Source organism: Lathyrus oleraceus, chromosome 4 (assembly GCF_024323335.1).
Source record: "Lathyrus oleraceus cultivar Zhongwan6 chromosome 4, CAAS_Psat_ZW6_1.0, whole genome shotgun sequence".
Taxonomy (NCBI): Eukaryota; Viridiplantae; Streptophyta; class Magnoliopsida; order Fabales; family Fabaceae; genus Lathyrus; species Lathyrus oleraceus.
The window spans coordinates 418,546,201-418,563,201 of record NC_066582.1 but is presented as its reverse complement, the minus strand read 5'-3'; the positions used below and the strand labels follow the sequence as shown (position 1 = coordinate 418,563,201).

General features: G+C 32.4%; 2 protein-coding genes across 2 annotated transcripts; both read left to right on the top strand.

Moving 5' to 3' along the window:
- The first annotated feature begins 888 nt into the window (after positions 1-888).
- On the top strand, positions 889-4,303 carry LOC127075794 (serine/threonine-protein kinase Aurora-3). Its single transcript, XM_051017269.1, has 7 exons — positions 889-983; positions 1,071-1,192; positions 1,675-1,917; positions 2,874-2,969; positions 3,458-3,672; positions 3,758-3,830; positions 3,914-4,303. Exons 2-7 carry the CDS (start codon positions 1,088-1,090, stop codon positions 4,010-4,012), a joined length of 831 nt encoding a protein of 276 aa, XP_050873226.1. The 5' UTR covers positions 889-983; positions 1,071-1,087; the 3' UTR covers positions 4,013-4,303.
- Positions 4,304-10,373: 6,070 nt separating this feature from the next.
- Positions 10,374-13,417, top strand: LOC127075793 (NADH dehydrogenase [ubiquinone] 1 alpha subcomplex subunit 8-B). The gene is made up of 3 exons (XM_051017268.1): positions 10,374-10,540; positions 10,699-10,914; positions 12,993-13,417. The coding sequence occupies exons 2-3, from the start codon at positions 10,718-10,720 to the stop codon at positions 13,123-13,125; spliced, it is 330 nt and encodes a 109-aa protein (XP_050873225.1). The 5' UTR covers positions 10,374-10,540; positions 10,699-10,717; the 3' UTR covers positions 13,126-13,417.
- Positions 13,418-17,001: the final 3,584 nt, after the last annotated feature.

Sequence of the window (17,001 nt, the reverse complement as noted above, 5' to 3'; positions counted from 1 at the left end):
CCTAGGTTGACCTGAAGTCTGTCACGTAGTTTTGTCTTCACACAAAGGGGCACCCAACAATTCCTCGCATATAGAGTTATCTTGGTGAGTACAATAATCTCGCATATTATTACACAATACAACTATACTTCATCATACAAGAAGGCATGGATAACTAGGACTAAGGCAGTTGAAAAAGTGTTTTGCAATTGGGAGGAGTCATACAAAGAACTTACAAAATAATTGGTGGCTCTTAAACATTATGCTCTAGGGACTATTGTCAATTTAGAAACGTATCTACATTCCAAAGTCGAATCTTCATCGGAGGTTGCACTACTGAAAAGATTAAATCGATATTTCTCTTGTGAATATATGAACACAAATATGAATATACAGACATTTTAAAGAAAATTAAAGGAGATTGAAGAAAAATGAAAGGAGAGGGTAACAAGTTGTGTGAAAAATTATGGGAGAGATGATGTATTTATAATAGATGAGTGGTGGAGCATTGACGTACGCACATGGTTACATGCATGCGCCATTGTATGTGGCGCACACACATGGATACACATGCATGCGCCATTGCATGTGGCATTTTCACATATATGCGCCATTGCATGTGGCTTTTTCACATGTATGGGCCATTGCATGTGGCACTAGTGAATACAATATTTCAATGCATGCGCCCAAGCCATTTGCGCCTCTTATCAATTAAAAATAAATGCGCAAGTCCAACTGGCGTATGCTTCATGAAACGTGGTTATTTCTGTAAATATTTTAAAAAATAGGTTATTTTAATATTTTAATTGAAAAATATTTTTATTTTAAAAAAAAATTCAAAATATGAAATAACTAAAATTTAAATTCTATACAAACAGAGAATTTAAAATATGTATACTTAAGAAATTCAAAGAGAAAAAGTATTTCATTTCCCTCTCTCCTATCCCCTTTTTGTTACCAAAATAGAAAAACCCCTTTCTCCGCTGAAGCTCGTCACAACACAGGTTCGCACCATTCCTTGTGCTTTCCGATTCCACTTCATTGTTCTATTAATCTTACGCGCTTTTTACAAATTCAATTTCTCTATACAGTTTTTAAAACTTGAAAGATGTGTGAAAATTCGAAACGGGAATGGTCCATCAAGGACTTTGAGATCGGAAAACCACTCGGCAAAGGAAAATTCGGTAGAGTTTACGTCGCCAGAGAAATCAAGGTTATCCAATTTTTCACTATTTTCTTTTTGCTCTTTCTCTTCATCTCATGCATCAAACTTTGACATTGCTGTAACCGTTAGGGTTTTACATAGCGGAAGCTGTGTTGTGATCCTTGACAATGCAGTCCCAATTACAGTTGCATTGCTGTTTTGTTGTGGATCTTTATTTGAAACACTGACTTTAGCAACTAATGTGTACATGTAGGTTATGGAGTGTATATTTCTGTAATAGGATTGTATATTTATGGAGTGTTTGGTTAATACTTATCTAAGCTATGTATTTAATTGTTTATCATATAAGAATCTATGTATTTAGGGAGTGTTTCGTTAGTACTATTTCAATTAAGCCATTTTTGTTATCGATTATGTAAGGGTTTATGTTATAAATAGTGTAATGTATAAGTGGATTTTCAAACACGAAAATTTCAAATGTTCAGTGTGATCCAATAGATTTTTTTTATTAATTTTAAATTTTTTTTCAGAGTAAATATGTGATTGCGTTGAAGGTTATCTTTAAGGAACAACTAGAAAAGTATAATATTCTCCATCAACTAAGGAGGGAAATGGAGATACAGATAAGTCTTAAACATCCAAACATCTTGCGTCTGTATGGTTGGTTTTATGATGACGAGCGTGTTTTCTTGATTCTTGAGTACGCTCATAATGGTGAGCTATACAAGGAGCTTCGCAAAAGAGGTCATTTCTCAGAGAAGCAAGCTGCAAAGGTAATCCTTTATTAGTTTATTGACTGTGTGGCTATTTTTCAAAATTACCATCAGGAGGCTGGTTTTGAACTTGGTTTGTTTTAGAGTCAACACACTCGTGACATGAGAATATGAAAATTTGTCTTTCCTGCATAACCTTTTTCCTTTCTATTGAATGCCTTCCTGCTTTTTTATGTCATTCTAATAAACTGTTACTATTTGCTTTGACTTGGAGTTTTGGAGGATGCCTAATGTGTCTGAGTTATGGAGAAACATTTTCATTTGTTCAAGGCAGTGTGTCAGGTTGTTTGGTTTTGACATAACAGTAAAGCTGAGAGAAAAAAAGAAGAAGTCATAGTTTGATTTGAGACGAACATTAATATAATGGCCGGTGATTTTAGCAGTTAGGCTAATTTTAACGACATGCAGTGAAATATGGACTACGGAGAAAGTAAGTGAAAATTTGATTTGAAGCTAGCTGATTTTTCACTAAGAATGTCTAAGTAGGGATATGTGTTAGACCTCTCATCAAGGAAAATTGAATTAAAGTCAGTTTTGTAGCAGTTACGTTTTTAAGTAGTAGTTATGTTTTTTACTAACAATTAATTATGTTTGTCAATTGTGTGTGTTGTAAGAATAAATAGGCAAAGGGTCAGGCTAAGTATAGTGGGTTACTCAGAGTTATTGAGTGGGTATTGGGAAGGAGAGACCAAGATCTCGAAGACTTAAGAGTAACCTGTATGTTATGGCTTATTTCATTGTAATCTTATTGAAAGGATTGTACTGTTTGGATATGAAACATTCTGGTTGTTATGCATGTCCCATAATACTTATCAATAAAATCAATGTATTACGCAATTAAATGATGTTGTTGGGTACAAGTTTCTACTGTTCTATGCTTATAATTGCACTCCTTTTTGAAGCAAATCTCTATTATATTAACTCTTACTTTTTTATTTCAAATTTAAAAATTTTAGTACATTTTAAGCCTCACGAAGGCATTGGCATATTGTCACGAGAAGCATGTTATTCACAGAGATATCAAGCCTGAAAATTTGTTGCTTGACCATGAGGTATCTTTTTATTGCTCTTTTTCCAATGCTGTCAATATATATATATATATATATATATATATATATATATATATATATATATATATATATATATATATATATATATATATATATATATATATATATATATATATATATATATATATATATATATATATATATATATATATATATGAGATTAATTACTATACACTGTCAGTGTAAAAGGTTTTACATCGTCGATTCATCACCATCATCCATTTGTATTACTTTATAGATTTTTAAAATAAAAGTCAAATTTCTTTTAATATCCGACGTCTATGATTAACTGACGGTGTAAAATTCTTTTACACTGTCAGTGTATTTCAATTAAACTCTCTCTCTCTCTCTCTCTCTCTCTCTCTATATATATATATATATATATATATATATATATATATATAGACTCGCATATAATCTAGTTTTGTCAGTTGATTAAATAATCTAGTTTGGTAATGGCTTGATTACAGGGTCGTCTTAAGATTGCAGACTTTGGTTGGTCTGTACAATCTAAAAGCAAAAGACAAACCATGTGCGGAACATTGGATTATCTAGCTCCTGAGATGGTAGAAAACAGAGGTCATGATTATGCCATTGATAATTGGACTATAGGCATCCTTTGCTATGAGTTCCTCTATGGTGTTACTCCATTTGAGGCTGAGAGTCAAAATGATACCTTCCAAAGGTATGAAAGGGCACGAGACTTGCATATATATCGTAAACTAAATTCACTTCCAATATACATATGTAATGCGTTTAAACTTGTGCAGGATAAGAAATGTTGATCTCAACTTCCCTCCTACCCCTCTTGTTTCTAGAAATGCCAAACATCTGATATGTCGGGTATGATTATGTTACATTGTATCCATCTACATTTTCACATCCATGATTAGGTTCTTCTGAATGCTATATGTAAATTCATGCAGCTCCTAGAAAAAGAATCTTCAAAAAGGCTCTCACTTCAGAAGATAATGGAGCATCCTTGGATAAAAGAAAACGCGACTGATATGACTGTCGGCGAGTAGTATCTAACGACTTTTTACACGTAGTGGCCTATCCATATGATAGCATGCCGACTCTTGATGTTGAATTACAGCCTGATGTTTCTCCATAATACACAACTTACTCTGTATTGTTTCATTTTTTTTCTTTGGTTAAGTTTGAGAATGAAACAACAGTTGAACTAATTCCACCTAGTTTTAGGAGCATTAAAGGTTCATGTTTGTGAGAAAGATTTTTGTAGACCATGATGAGGAAGTTTTCATGTAAATATTAGTTAATGCAAATTAACAATGAAAGGTAGATTTCTTGGACCAGATGACAATTTGTAAGCAAAGGTTTTTTTTGGCTTGTAAAATTTCGTAAGCCAATGCAAAAGTAAGAAAACAAGTAAAGGAATAAGAACAAAGGAAAGTTGAAATTTCATGACATGCATTAAGGAGAGACTAGTTAATGCTGGTTCTTATTTAGACTTTTGAATATAGTGATTAGTATAAGTTATAGGTATTATTTTCTTTTTGGTGATAATATTTAGCTGGTGCAAAGAAATTAGGTAGTTTTTATACAGTTTCATCAGAAAATTATTTTTTCCAAGTTATATAGAAAAGTAGCTTAGTTTTACAAACATAGAAATATAAGGAAAACTAAGATTTTATATGCCTATTTTAATACTAATAAATTTTGCTGAATTGGTATTATTAAAGTTGTAGAGTTACATTGCCAAAGTTAATTTATAGATTGTTGGATGTATATGTTATCTTGGAAATAATTCATCTTATGAATTGATTTTTCTGAATGAAATTCAAGAGCATTGATAATAGCTTGCGTCATCATCGGCTACATAGACTTCTGATTTATTGAAAATTCAAACAAAAGCTAGCTAGTTTTTCATTTTGGCTTATAAAGTTATTAAATAAAGAGTGATGGTTAGTGTTTTCCACATTTTTGAAATTTTAAAATTGTTATTTATGTTAATACGAGATTCATCTCATTTTTAAAATAAGGGGATACATCTTTAGATGCACTCAAACTATATTCAAATGTGCTTTTATGATATCCACTCCATTTTTAATAAAATATGACTAGAAATACATCTTCGTATATTATTTGAGTGTATCTGAAGATATATTTCTGAAATGTCCCATAAAATCCTTTTGCAAGTAGTAGAAGCGTGGTAGTTGCATCTCCGAAAATCCCCTGAATGGTTTCAGCACAACACAATTGTCACATCATTATATTTTTTTAGGTCAAGTTATATTAATATAAAATCATAGTAAAATCAAGTGTAATTAACGCATAATTTAATTGAAAATACGACTATAAGGTGTCACACACATCAAAAATTAATCATGCTCCGTAACATGGATTATAAAACTTATCACACAACAACTGCCATGTCTGTTCACATCATCACCATTTAAACCTCATAATCAATTAAACAATTTATAATTGCAATTCAAGGTATAAAATCTCATAATTTTAAACTTCATAATGCAATAACAAATATCATGATGTTCACATCATCACCATTTAAACCTCGTCGAAAACACATTGACAAAAGAAATTAAAACAAAATGTTCCCAACCTGATGTTACATTGACCAAAGCAAGGCCCTACTAAAAGAAAAGACAACTACAAGAAGCCACTAAGAGAGCTACCTTCCACTTACTACAACAAAATTACTCCTGAGTATCTGCACGATGCCCATGTAAAGGCAACATTCAAACAAAAGGGGTGAGAATACACTTCAATAATCAACGGTGAAAAATAAGTGGAAGTAAAGTATTGCATAACATCAACATACATAACGCTCAATCAACATCAACACACCAAGTATTCTCACCCAATAACACATCATCAATACTCAACATAATGCACCAATTATGCAATGCACTTAACACCGACTCGACATGCACGCGGTACCAAATATGAACACTGAGGTTCATCTCACTCCATGATCCCCATCATATGATTAATTCTCTCTTGGAACCAAAGCACACAAAAATAGCTACCATCACCCTAGGCAACACTTCACTAATCCCTCATAATGGGAATTAGCTATTCGCACCCGACTCATCACCATAGGATCGAGGCTCACAAAAACTGGACCGAAGTCTGTACACCATGATGCATGACTCTCAATTAAGATGCATTAACACATCAAGGTTGACCACAAAGGATTTCCCTACACACATCTCATCATTCATGTATCACATCATTCTTCATGCAACCATCAATTCATGTTATAGTGTAATTAACCTCAACAAACAACAACAACTCATCACACATTATTATATGACATTCATTCATATCACTTTACCCAAGAATAACAACACACCATCACATTCATTGTAACGATTCACTAATTAACCAAACAAATCATCATAAACCTCTCCATGGTAGACAATTGACTACTATGAGTCTAACTTAGCCTTATGAAGCCTACAAGCCCTTTGAAATATGCTAGAAAAGGTTTCGTGCTGAAAAAATAAGTTTTTAAGCGAAAAAGTAGTCTATGTGTCGACACATACGATCTATAGGTCGACACATAGAAGAATTTTTTTGTCTATGCGTCGACACATACGACTTACATGTCGATACATGTGCTGCATTTTTTAAGCCTGTACGTTCTGACTCATGTTCCGCTTGTATGTGTCGACTCATAATCTTCATAGGTCGACATATGACATTTACAAGTCGACATAGGACCTTCATAGGTCGACACATACTGCAAAATTTTCCAAAAATAATCTTTTTGACCATCTAAACACTCCCAATGCACCAAAACTCATACCACGAAAATCCATCAATTAAAACTCGTTTTTCTATGGTTATAACTTCCTAGTTTATCATCTTACTCATAGTTTTGAAGAGTCAACGCCATGTTACGACACATCATCACACATCATCATCTTTAAATCATCAAGAACACAATCAAGGTTAAAAGCCTTCAAAACATCAATCAATGACATATCATGATCAACAACATCAAAATAGAATATTCACACATATATTACATAGATTTCACCCTAATTCATCATACAATCAAAAGTGATAACACAACATCAAAATTTAGATTTATAATACCTAATCCTAAGGAGGTTAAGGGTTCCTCCATCTACCCGATGTGTTCTAACACCCATTAAAGAAACACATCTCCCTTACCTGATTTCCAGCCAAAAGCCACTTTGATTTCCTAGAGTTCTTCAACCTTAAGCATTTGCTCTTCCTCTTTGCCTCTTTTGATCCAACTCCCCAAAACACGTTCCGACTCTTTAGGTTCCATATTCTCTATTTTGTTCCCAGACTTCTTTCCTTCCAAAATAGACTCTTCCTATAATACCCCCCAACTTACCATTGTATTCCCCATTCTATCCTTCATGTCTTCCTTATTCCCAACCTTGTCCCCACTTCTTCTATACATCTAATTTTCCTCATTATTTTAATTATTAAATAAATATAAATATTATTCTAAAAATTCATTAAAACTCTTAATAATTCTAAACACCAATGCACAACTCATACTCTCCCTATACCTCTATTTCAAGGACAATTAGCCCATAACTACATCATAAACAATTTAACAGGACAATCAATTCAAATAAAATCTTAAACAATTCGATTAAATCAAATAATTAAACTCGGGATGTTATACTTAGCACTCAACTAGGTTAAATAGGTTATATATACACGTCTCAAAGGCTAGGTCAACGATGAATTATCAAACACTTCACCCCTTGAAGACCTCGTACTTGAGGGACTCAAGACTATCATATATTTGTCTTTAATCACTCTCGACCTTGTAGGCCTCACGCATGAAGAACTATGAACTACCATGTATTTTCCCTTGATCACTTTGTCCCTTGTAGACCTCACGCTTGAAGAACTATGAACTATCATGTCTTCATCCCAACCACTTCACCCATTTTTCAAGATTCGTGCTTGAGGGATTACATGATTTCAAGTTTTTTTCCTCAACCACTTCCCCCCTGAAAGCCTCGTGCTTCAAGAACAATGGATTGTTAGTTTTTCTCCCTTAACCTTTTTTCCCCTTGCAAGCCTCGTGCTTGAGGGACTTTGGACTATCACTGTCAGCTTTTTTCTCTTAACCATTTATTTTAGATCTTTTAACACAAAGTTTTTATCTAATACTTTCATGAATGAATGAGCTAAGAAAAAGTAAAAACCACAAGCCTTACACCACAAAAATGGCTTGCCCAACATAAAGTAAAAATAAAGGAAGTTTTCACGAAATACCATTGTTAATACACATGATCTATAGCTTACATGAATAGATCTAACATTTGTGAAATTTTGATTAAAAATAGAGGAATAAAGTTTTAAAGAAGATAGTGATTAGTAGAGATATTGATTTTTGAGAGTGGGAGGAAGGAGGACTTTTTGTGAAAAATGATTAAAAAAATCTTGGAGAAAAATGTTTAAATGATAAAAAGTTATGATTAAAACATTATGAATATAATTGATTTCGATTATGTGAGACTAAACTAAAGTTTAAATAATAGATTCGGTTTTTGTAAAATGAATAATGAAATATTTATCTCACACGTGATAAATAAATTCAGCACAAATCATAGTAATCACTATTCAATTAAATATTTAAAAACATTTCATGTGTGTTAATTCTAGATCAAAAAATTAATCTTAGACACTAAGTTTTCAATCAAGATAATGGAGTTTAAGTCAAAATATATTTTCTACTACTTTTCAACCATATGATTTTGTCTTATTTTTCAAAAATCAGTAGAATTTTTTTTTAATAAGATTTTGACAATGCTATGATACTCAAAACAATACTTCTTAACAATTACCTAATTTACACACATATAAAACAACAAATGAGTTAAGCTGTGATCTAAAGTAGAAACAATGAGTAAGCTGCTCTGAAATCTACAGACAAAAATTGAGAAACTGTTGATTAGATGGATGAACGTATATTATTTAAAACGCCAAAATCCGAAAAATTGCAGCAGTAGAAACAATATACCATATATGAAGAACTAGAAATGAAAAAGTGTTCACTCAAAATTGTATAAAATCCACGAAGAAAGATGAGATAATACAAAGTATAGTGATGAGGAGTACCTTGCCCCTACATGTAGATATTACAAATTACATAAGTATTTAGTGATAGGTTAGTGGTTGGAAATGTTTTTTCTGTTTGTCTTTAGCTGATTCAAAATGCTTACTTGGATCCAAAAGGATAAGAGTGTACTTAATGTTTTTGTTCAATGAAAAAGTAATGCTCTTAGTTAAAAAAAAAACAAATAAATGAGGATGTTTTGGATGACATTCATCGAATCACCGAGTCATTGATCGAATTACATGGTTAAATCGAATAACTCGGTTGAAAAGACAGATGTCTATAGAAAAACTATATAATTATTAAACCGATCGAATCATAATAACTCAATTTTTAAAAAAAATCAGAACCGCAACAAAATTTTAAAATATAATAATTTTACAAAATTTATTCGTTAAATTCAAATTCTAAATATAATCATCGTATATAATAAAATGCAAATTTAATTTTTTAATGAAGTCTGGTAAAAACAAATAATTGAGAATATCTAATAAATTTAATTCCAAGGTAAAAAAATTATACTAAATAAATTTTGAATAAATTCAACTTATATTTTACCTTTAATTTTTTTTAAAAATTATAACGTTCGAGAAAAGAAAATAAACACTTAATTCGATGGTTTTTCAAAACCGTCTATTAATTGGTTTTATCCAATTCTTACCGATTGAATAGCTTATCCAATCCTAATTCAACAATCACATCACATCAGATCGCTTACCCTAATTTTTGATTCAACCGATTCGATCGGTCGATTCAATTCAATTTAAAAAAACCTAATAAATAACCATATATTCATATTGATAGAGATTATTAGTAGAAATCTTTTATATATGAGAGTGTTTTTGTAAATAATTATAATAAATATTTATTATTAATATATTTTTAGTTTTAAAATATTATAATAATATGGATTGAATTAAAAAATTTATTCAATCTCTCTGAAACCATGTGAAATCATCATTTAATAAAATTTTATTTTAGAATAAAAATCACAAATTCATATTCAAATTGGAGGACTATCATCCCTTTTCCTTTTACTTTTTTTTTCATTTCTTTTACCCAAACTCATTCTTTTATTTTTTTTCTTCTTAAAACTCAATGGAGAAGGTCACCAAATTTCTTGCATTTCCAATTAAATTAGTTATCATCAAAGTCGACAATTCTTCCAACTAAAAATAAGTATATTAGTATTTTTTTTTAATCTTAAATCATATTTTCATTATTAGATAAAAAAATAAAAAAATGAATTAATTATATATATGCAGTTAATTAAAAAATAAATAATTTATAAGGTTGAAACTAAATATTTCCATTAAGCGAAAATAATAAAATTGAACATTGGCACTAACCTTTAAACCAAAAGCAAATAACCTCAGTTGTATACACTGCCCTAATTGTCATCTTCTCTCTTCATTCCCACCCCACACCGATCCAAAACACTGCAATAGTTCCGGTTAATCCATTCTCCATTTTCATTCTCAATTTCAATTTCATTCTCAATTTCAATTTCGTTAACCTAAACTTTTAATTTTTCCCTTTTCCCCTTTGTTCATCAATTTTGTACCAAAAAGATATCGCATAACTGATTATTGTGGTGTTTGGTTTTTACAGGTGAAGGACTGATTTAGACATGGCCAGTGCGGCGAGTGCTGTGGATGCTGCTGGAAACCCGATCCCAACCTCGGCGGTGTTGATGGCATCGTCGAAGCACATTGGGCTAAGGTGTCATTCGGAGAATTTGGAGTTTCTGAAATGCAAGAAGAAGGATCAGAATCCTGAGAAGTGTCTCGATAAAGGTCGTGATGTTACTCGATGTGTCCTTGGACTGTGAGTTTCTCATTCTCTTTCATTTTTTGGTGTTATTTTCTCCTAATTTTTATGTTCCTAAGACTAGAGGGATTAGTGTCTGCAGTTATGCGCCGAGGATATCTCTGGTGTTTTAAAAAAATGGATTTGATGTGGTTAGAATATCACAGACACTTCAAATTAAGGGTGTGTCGAGTGTCCCGATGTGTTGTGACCGACACCGACACACATGTGGTTACCACCTCTGTAGCACCGTAGCACTGACACTGCTGAAAAAAAGGCAGGTCCGTGTCCGTGTTGGTACCAGACACCGACGCTTGGGATTATGTTCAAGTTATTCAATTTTTCAAATTATTACCGGTGTCTTTTCAAATTATTACTGATGTTGACGTGACGATGTCGTGTCCGTTCTTCATAGGTTACTACCACCAATCCCTTGTATTTCTTACAATTGTCAGCATTGTGTGTTTGTTATCAATAAGTTTGGGTAGGTTGTATAAGTATATAATATGTCAATGTATTGTGATATTTGAGAAGGTAGAATTATCAATAAGATATTTGTGATATTTAAGACCCGCGCCATTTCTCTATTTGTCAGCTAATCCTATTTTTTGTTTCTAATTTATTTTAATATTTTGACTATTTATTGAAATATCCGATTATGTGTGGATCGCTAGCTGAGTTAGGCATGAGCTTGCTATTCTTTGAAAAATGGTAAATAGGCAGAACCTTTATCCTTGAATCTAGCTGAATTATGTCAAAATTCTGGCTTTTTTCCCCATTGTATGGTGTTGCCCTAGTTTATTTATTGATGATTCAAAGTAGATATACTAAGACCTTGGTTAGGGATGCTGGGAGAATTTAATCTTTATTAAGTGTATGTTCTAGATGCAATTGTTGCTGGGTTATATTTCTTCTAATTCTTTTTGAGTGCTAATGGTGTATCTTAAACAAAGTGGTTTTTGCATGCTTCTTACTTATTAGAGTGCTGAATAGCTGTAACTGTTAGAATTTTATAATTCCTAATCCATGATTATTTAAATAATTATTCTGTATTCTTTAATGGTGGTTCTTTTCTTCTTTTCACAAGAAGTTTCAAGTGAAAACAGTTTGATGGTGTTACTCCATAGTTCTGCCAGCATATTTGAATTTTAACCTAAGATTCAATATTCAATTCAATATGTTAGCAATAATGAGTTTTGTCGAAGTGTAGTAGACTAGTAGTGTACTGATTTGAATTTTTCAGTTCATGATGAACCTTGGATTTTAAATCTATCTGAGCCACTTCAAAGGGTATTTGTTGCATTATAGATACAAAAAGTGATTTAGTACCTTAGTATTCCATTTCGCTGTTTTGGAAATGGATGAATAAAAATTGAGTTGTCCATCTTGAAAGCTTCTTTGAATTAAGGTGCCTAGAGTGAACTACTGAAGATTCAGCTTCTCATCTTTCTGTAATGCCATTTATCTTGTTTCGGAGCAATGTTTAACAAACAGTTTACATTTCCCTTTTAGCCATGTAATTGTGTTATTATGTCATATACTCTTTTTTATTGTTTCCTTCTATTTGTCTGCTTGATAAATGGATATGTAAAACGGAGATAATTCAATTGATATTAGAAACAAATGGAACGACCTTTTGCTTTTAGTTGCTGTTTTTATAACCGGACTTAGAAGTAATTTTGGATGTTTGGACTGTTTTATTAATCTGTTCCTATATACATTAAATCCGAGTCCTTATTTTTTAATCTTATGAAACCATGTCATACACATATCTCACAGTCACATGTCTTCTATATATATTGTAACATGTTTCTTGTTCTTATCTACTAATCTGTTCTTACACGCATGCACTGCTTGTTTCAACATAATTGACAGTGTGTTCAAAGATACATACTGTTTTTTTTTACGATGAAAGTTGTTTTCTAATGTACCTGATTTTTAATGATTTATTTGATATGTTATGGTTAACTTTACAGTCAGATGACTGTCGAGTTTTTTATCAGTTTCTATCATTGTCTGAAGTGTTCTCTGTTACACGTACACAACTGATTGTCTCCTGATGAATTTCTGATAGTAATGAAATGCTTGTTCTGCAGTCTGAAGGATCTACACCAAAAGTGCACGAAGGAGATGGACGATTATGTTGGTTGCATGTACTACCATACGAATGAGTTTGACTTATGCCGCAAAGAGCAGGAAGCATTTGAGAAGAAATGTTCTTTGGAATGAAATCATGCACACTTCTATTGTTTAAAATAATATCACAGGCAATTTAGAGTTGAGCAAATGCGCCTGTTTTCCCAAATTCATTTCATCTTTTCTTTGTTTGTATGAATCTTTACCGTTGATCATCTAAATGCTTCTGAAGAAATGCATGATGCAGGACAGAACAAATCAAATCCTCTTCAAACATAAAACTGAAAAGAGATTTTGAAGTTGGAACATGCTTGTAATTTAACTGTGTTCAAAATGGACATTTGTCGTGGTTTTACATAAAATGAAGATAGCATGTCAAACTACAGCTATGACCATCTTAGTGGTTTTTGTTTGAAAAATCAGTATTCTGTAGCATGGTGCAGGTTTGGTGATTTTGTTCACTTTGTGGAGTAACAACCCGGAAGCAAACATGCTATGAACTAACTAATCCTGTTGTGATAAATAGCTCACTGTAGTTTAAGTGTTTATCATATGAATGCTTATATATAGAACATTTTTATAATGAATTATTTTTATAGGTTCCTAAAATAAAATTAAATATATTCTAAGTTACCATTTAAACTATAAGAAGTGTGTTGGATTGATATTCTATTGAATTCGCGAGGACTGATCAAACTTGCGAAAAAGAGGTTGAAATGAAGACGGTTAGGTAATTAATGTGTAAACATGTCATACAAAGTAAAGTAAACTACATTACATGCACTTAAAAGACTAGAAAATTGCAAAACATGTCTAGCTGCATCTGGTAAATAAGCTCATGCAGGGATCACAATGGAAGGTGGCTTATAGGTTACTCGGAGAATGTAGGAAGATGCAATGTGTTTGTAACTACTATGTGGAGTGTTGGAAGGTCTTGGCTCAAGCTCGAGGCTATAGAAGATTGCTGGTGCAATTGGATAGTAAACAGGCCTTTGAAGCAATAAAAAAGAGACATCTCGTGAATGGGCTTGGTGTGAATCTTATTTCTAAAATCAAAAGAATAGCAAATCATAACTAAGACATTCAAATTGCTCATGTATTATGGGAATCAATCAAATGTGTGGACAGACTTGCAAAACTAGGCATTAATTTTTCTGGAGAGACTCTTTACTATGAAGAGTGTTCGCATCACATGTATAACACCTATCTAGAGAATTGTTTCTGTGTAGTTTTGTTTTAAAGTTTAGGCCATCCAGAATCCCCCCAAAAAAGAGAGTAAAGCAAACTAGTAAAATGTGTTCAAAAAGATGTTGAAATGAAACTGGTTAGGTAATTAAGGTGTAAAATGACATACAAAGTAAAGCAAACTATTAAAATGTTTTCAATATGGTAGAGGATAAGAATAAAATTTTGTTTCAACTTATTATAAATGATTAAATGCACTCTTGATCCTCTAGTTTGGACGTTTTAAACAATTGATCCCCTATTACAAAATCAGTTATTTTGGTCCCCTAATTATAATTGTGTTTGGATTTGCATGGTCACTTATTCAATTTTGCTTATGTCTCAATTTATCAATGACGTGACAAATACTTTTGGATCCATGTCAACAATTAATGATATTTAAATATCCACATGAATATTTTAATTTAGAAAATATTAAAAACTTTCTTAAAAATAAAAAAGTTAATTATAAAATCAAGATTGAAAATGTTCCATGCACAGTCTTCATTCTTTAGATTGAAAAACTCTAATCCCCTTTTGACAACCATCCTTTCAGAAGAAGTTCCAAACCCCTAATCTCCCAATCACCTTCATCGTTACCCCCTTCTTCTAAATCGTTCAAGTATGTGTTTCGTACAAAACGATTTTGTGAACTTGTGTTTCAGAGTTGAGGTTTGACGAAGATGAAGAACTCAGGAAGTCAAAAGGAGAGAAATGAAGGGGTTAAATATTGTGTAAGGTATGTATCGTTGTCCTCGTGGTCTCGTTAGTTTAGTTTTGTTAAAGTATTCTTGTGGTCCTTGTGGTCTCGTTAGGTTAGTTTTGGTAATGTACTCTTATGGTCCTTGGTGTCAATTTATGTTTGTTTGATTCCATATTTGTCAATTTTTTTCAGGTCAGCTAAGACTAGTAAGATTAGGTTGAGAATAAATCATAGGGGAAAATTAATTGAGACACCTGTTAAGTGGTATGTAAATGGGGAAGTTACTGAGATGAACTGGAGTTGGGATGTCGATTATATGTCGTACATGGAATTAGAGGATATGATTAAGAGTGAGGGTTACGTAAATATAAAGTGTTTGTGGTATTAGAACCCTGTATATAACTTTTCTCGTGGTCTTAGACCCTTGAATAATGATCAGGATGTACGACAATTTTCAAAAGATGTTGTGGGCTATAATGTAATAGATGTGCATGTGGAGCATAGTATGAGGATTCCTAAAATTATTGATGATAGTGAAGTAGATGCTGAAGATGATGTACAATACACTGGGTTTAAAAGTGCAGATGTTACTGAGAAAGATGGTGAATTAGATGCTAACATTGAGGCTGATGGTGAAGAAACACATAATGGTGTTGTTGAAGAAGTCATTACTGATCCTAATGGTGTTGCTGAAGAAGTCACTACTGATCCTAATATCGTTGTTGAAGAAGGTATTGATGAGGATTATGTTGCAAGTGAGGGTAGTTTTGAGGATAATGAATTTCAATTTAGTGAAGAATTTGAGGAGAGTGAGATGGAATGGACTAAGGTACTTCCCTAATAGACTTTAGGTGAGGTTTCTAGCTGCCAAAACTAGAAAGACCAGATTGAGATGGTTCATGATGAGAGTGGGGATTTAGACCATTTACATACACCTCTTGGGAGTGATGATGAGGATGAGAGAATGAAGTACCCTACCTACAATTCTGGTCAGGGGATGAAGTTTCAGCTATGGATGATGTTTACTAACAAAGAAATGATAAGGGATGTTGTCAAGGACTATGACATGGAAAATCAAAAGAATGTATTCATTAAGAAGAATGATTCCAAAAGGATTGTAGTTAAATGCATTGACGGTTGTAAGTTATACATGAGATTTAACAAGAGGATTGACAACCAGTTTTGGCAAGTTATGAGTTTAATGAAAGATCATACATGCCATAGGACTGCTGACAGCAGGAGTGCAAATACAAAGTGTCTTGCCAATAGGTTTGTAAATATCCTTAGACTGTTGGTGTAAGCCCTAGAGGCCAATACTTTTGGTACTTGTATCGAATTATTTATTAATAATAAAATACTTTTTCTTTATTATGTTTGTTTGATAAAGTCCCTTGAATAGCTAGTCCGTTTAATGTATCCAGTGTGACTTAATCATGAGATCCCATTAAACATAAGGACACTATTCTTAAAGTATCTGTAGTCGAGCTTTGTTGTGAAGTGGGATAACATTAAAACATTAAGACTATTATGTATATAGACTGATGATCGCATCTCATGGATCATGAATAAGGAGTTATCAAGTCTTAAACATAAGTATGAATATTAAAAGTAATATTTATACTGGATTGACCCGCTATGAGAATACTATATAGAAATTATGCAAAGTGTCATAAGTTATTCTCATGGTGATAATGGTGTATACCACCATCCTTTGACCTGAAACCACTATGGACCCTAGATGTAGAGTTGAGTGCCTTATTGTTGATCAAACATTGTTCGTAACTGGATGATCATAAAGACAATTGATGGATACTCCACGAAGCATGCTAAGGAACATGAGTGACCTAGATGGAATTTGACCATCCCACGTAATATGATAAATGTCTACAGGCCCAATATTGAACTGGACAAGGATGACACAGTCTATGCCTTGTGTTCAATATAGATGATCAATGTATTTTGATGCACGTTCTTCCATGTTTGTACTTAAGCATTTCTTCGGTTTGCTTTGATTATTTTTATGTTTTAATGTGTTTTCATAA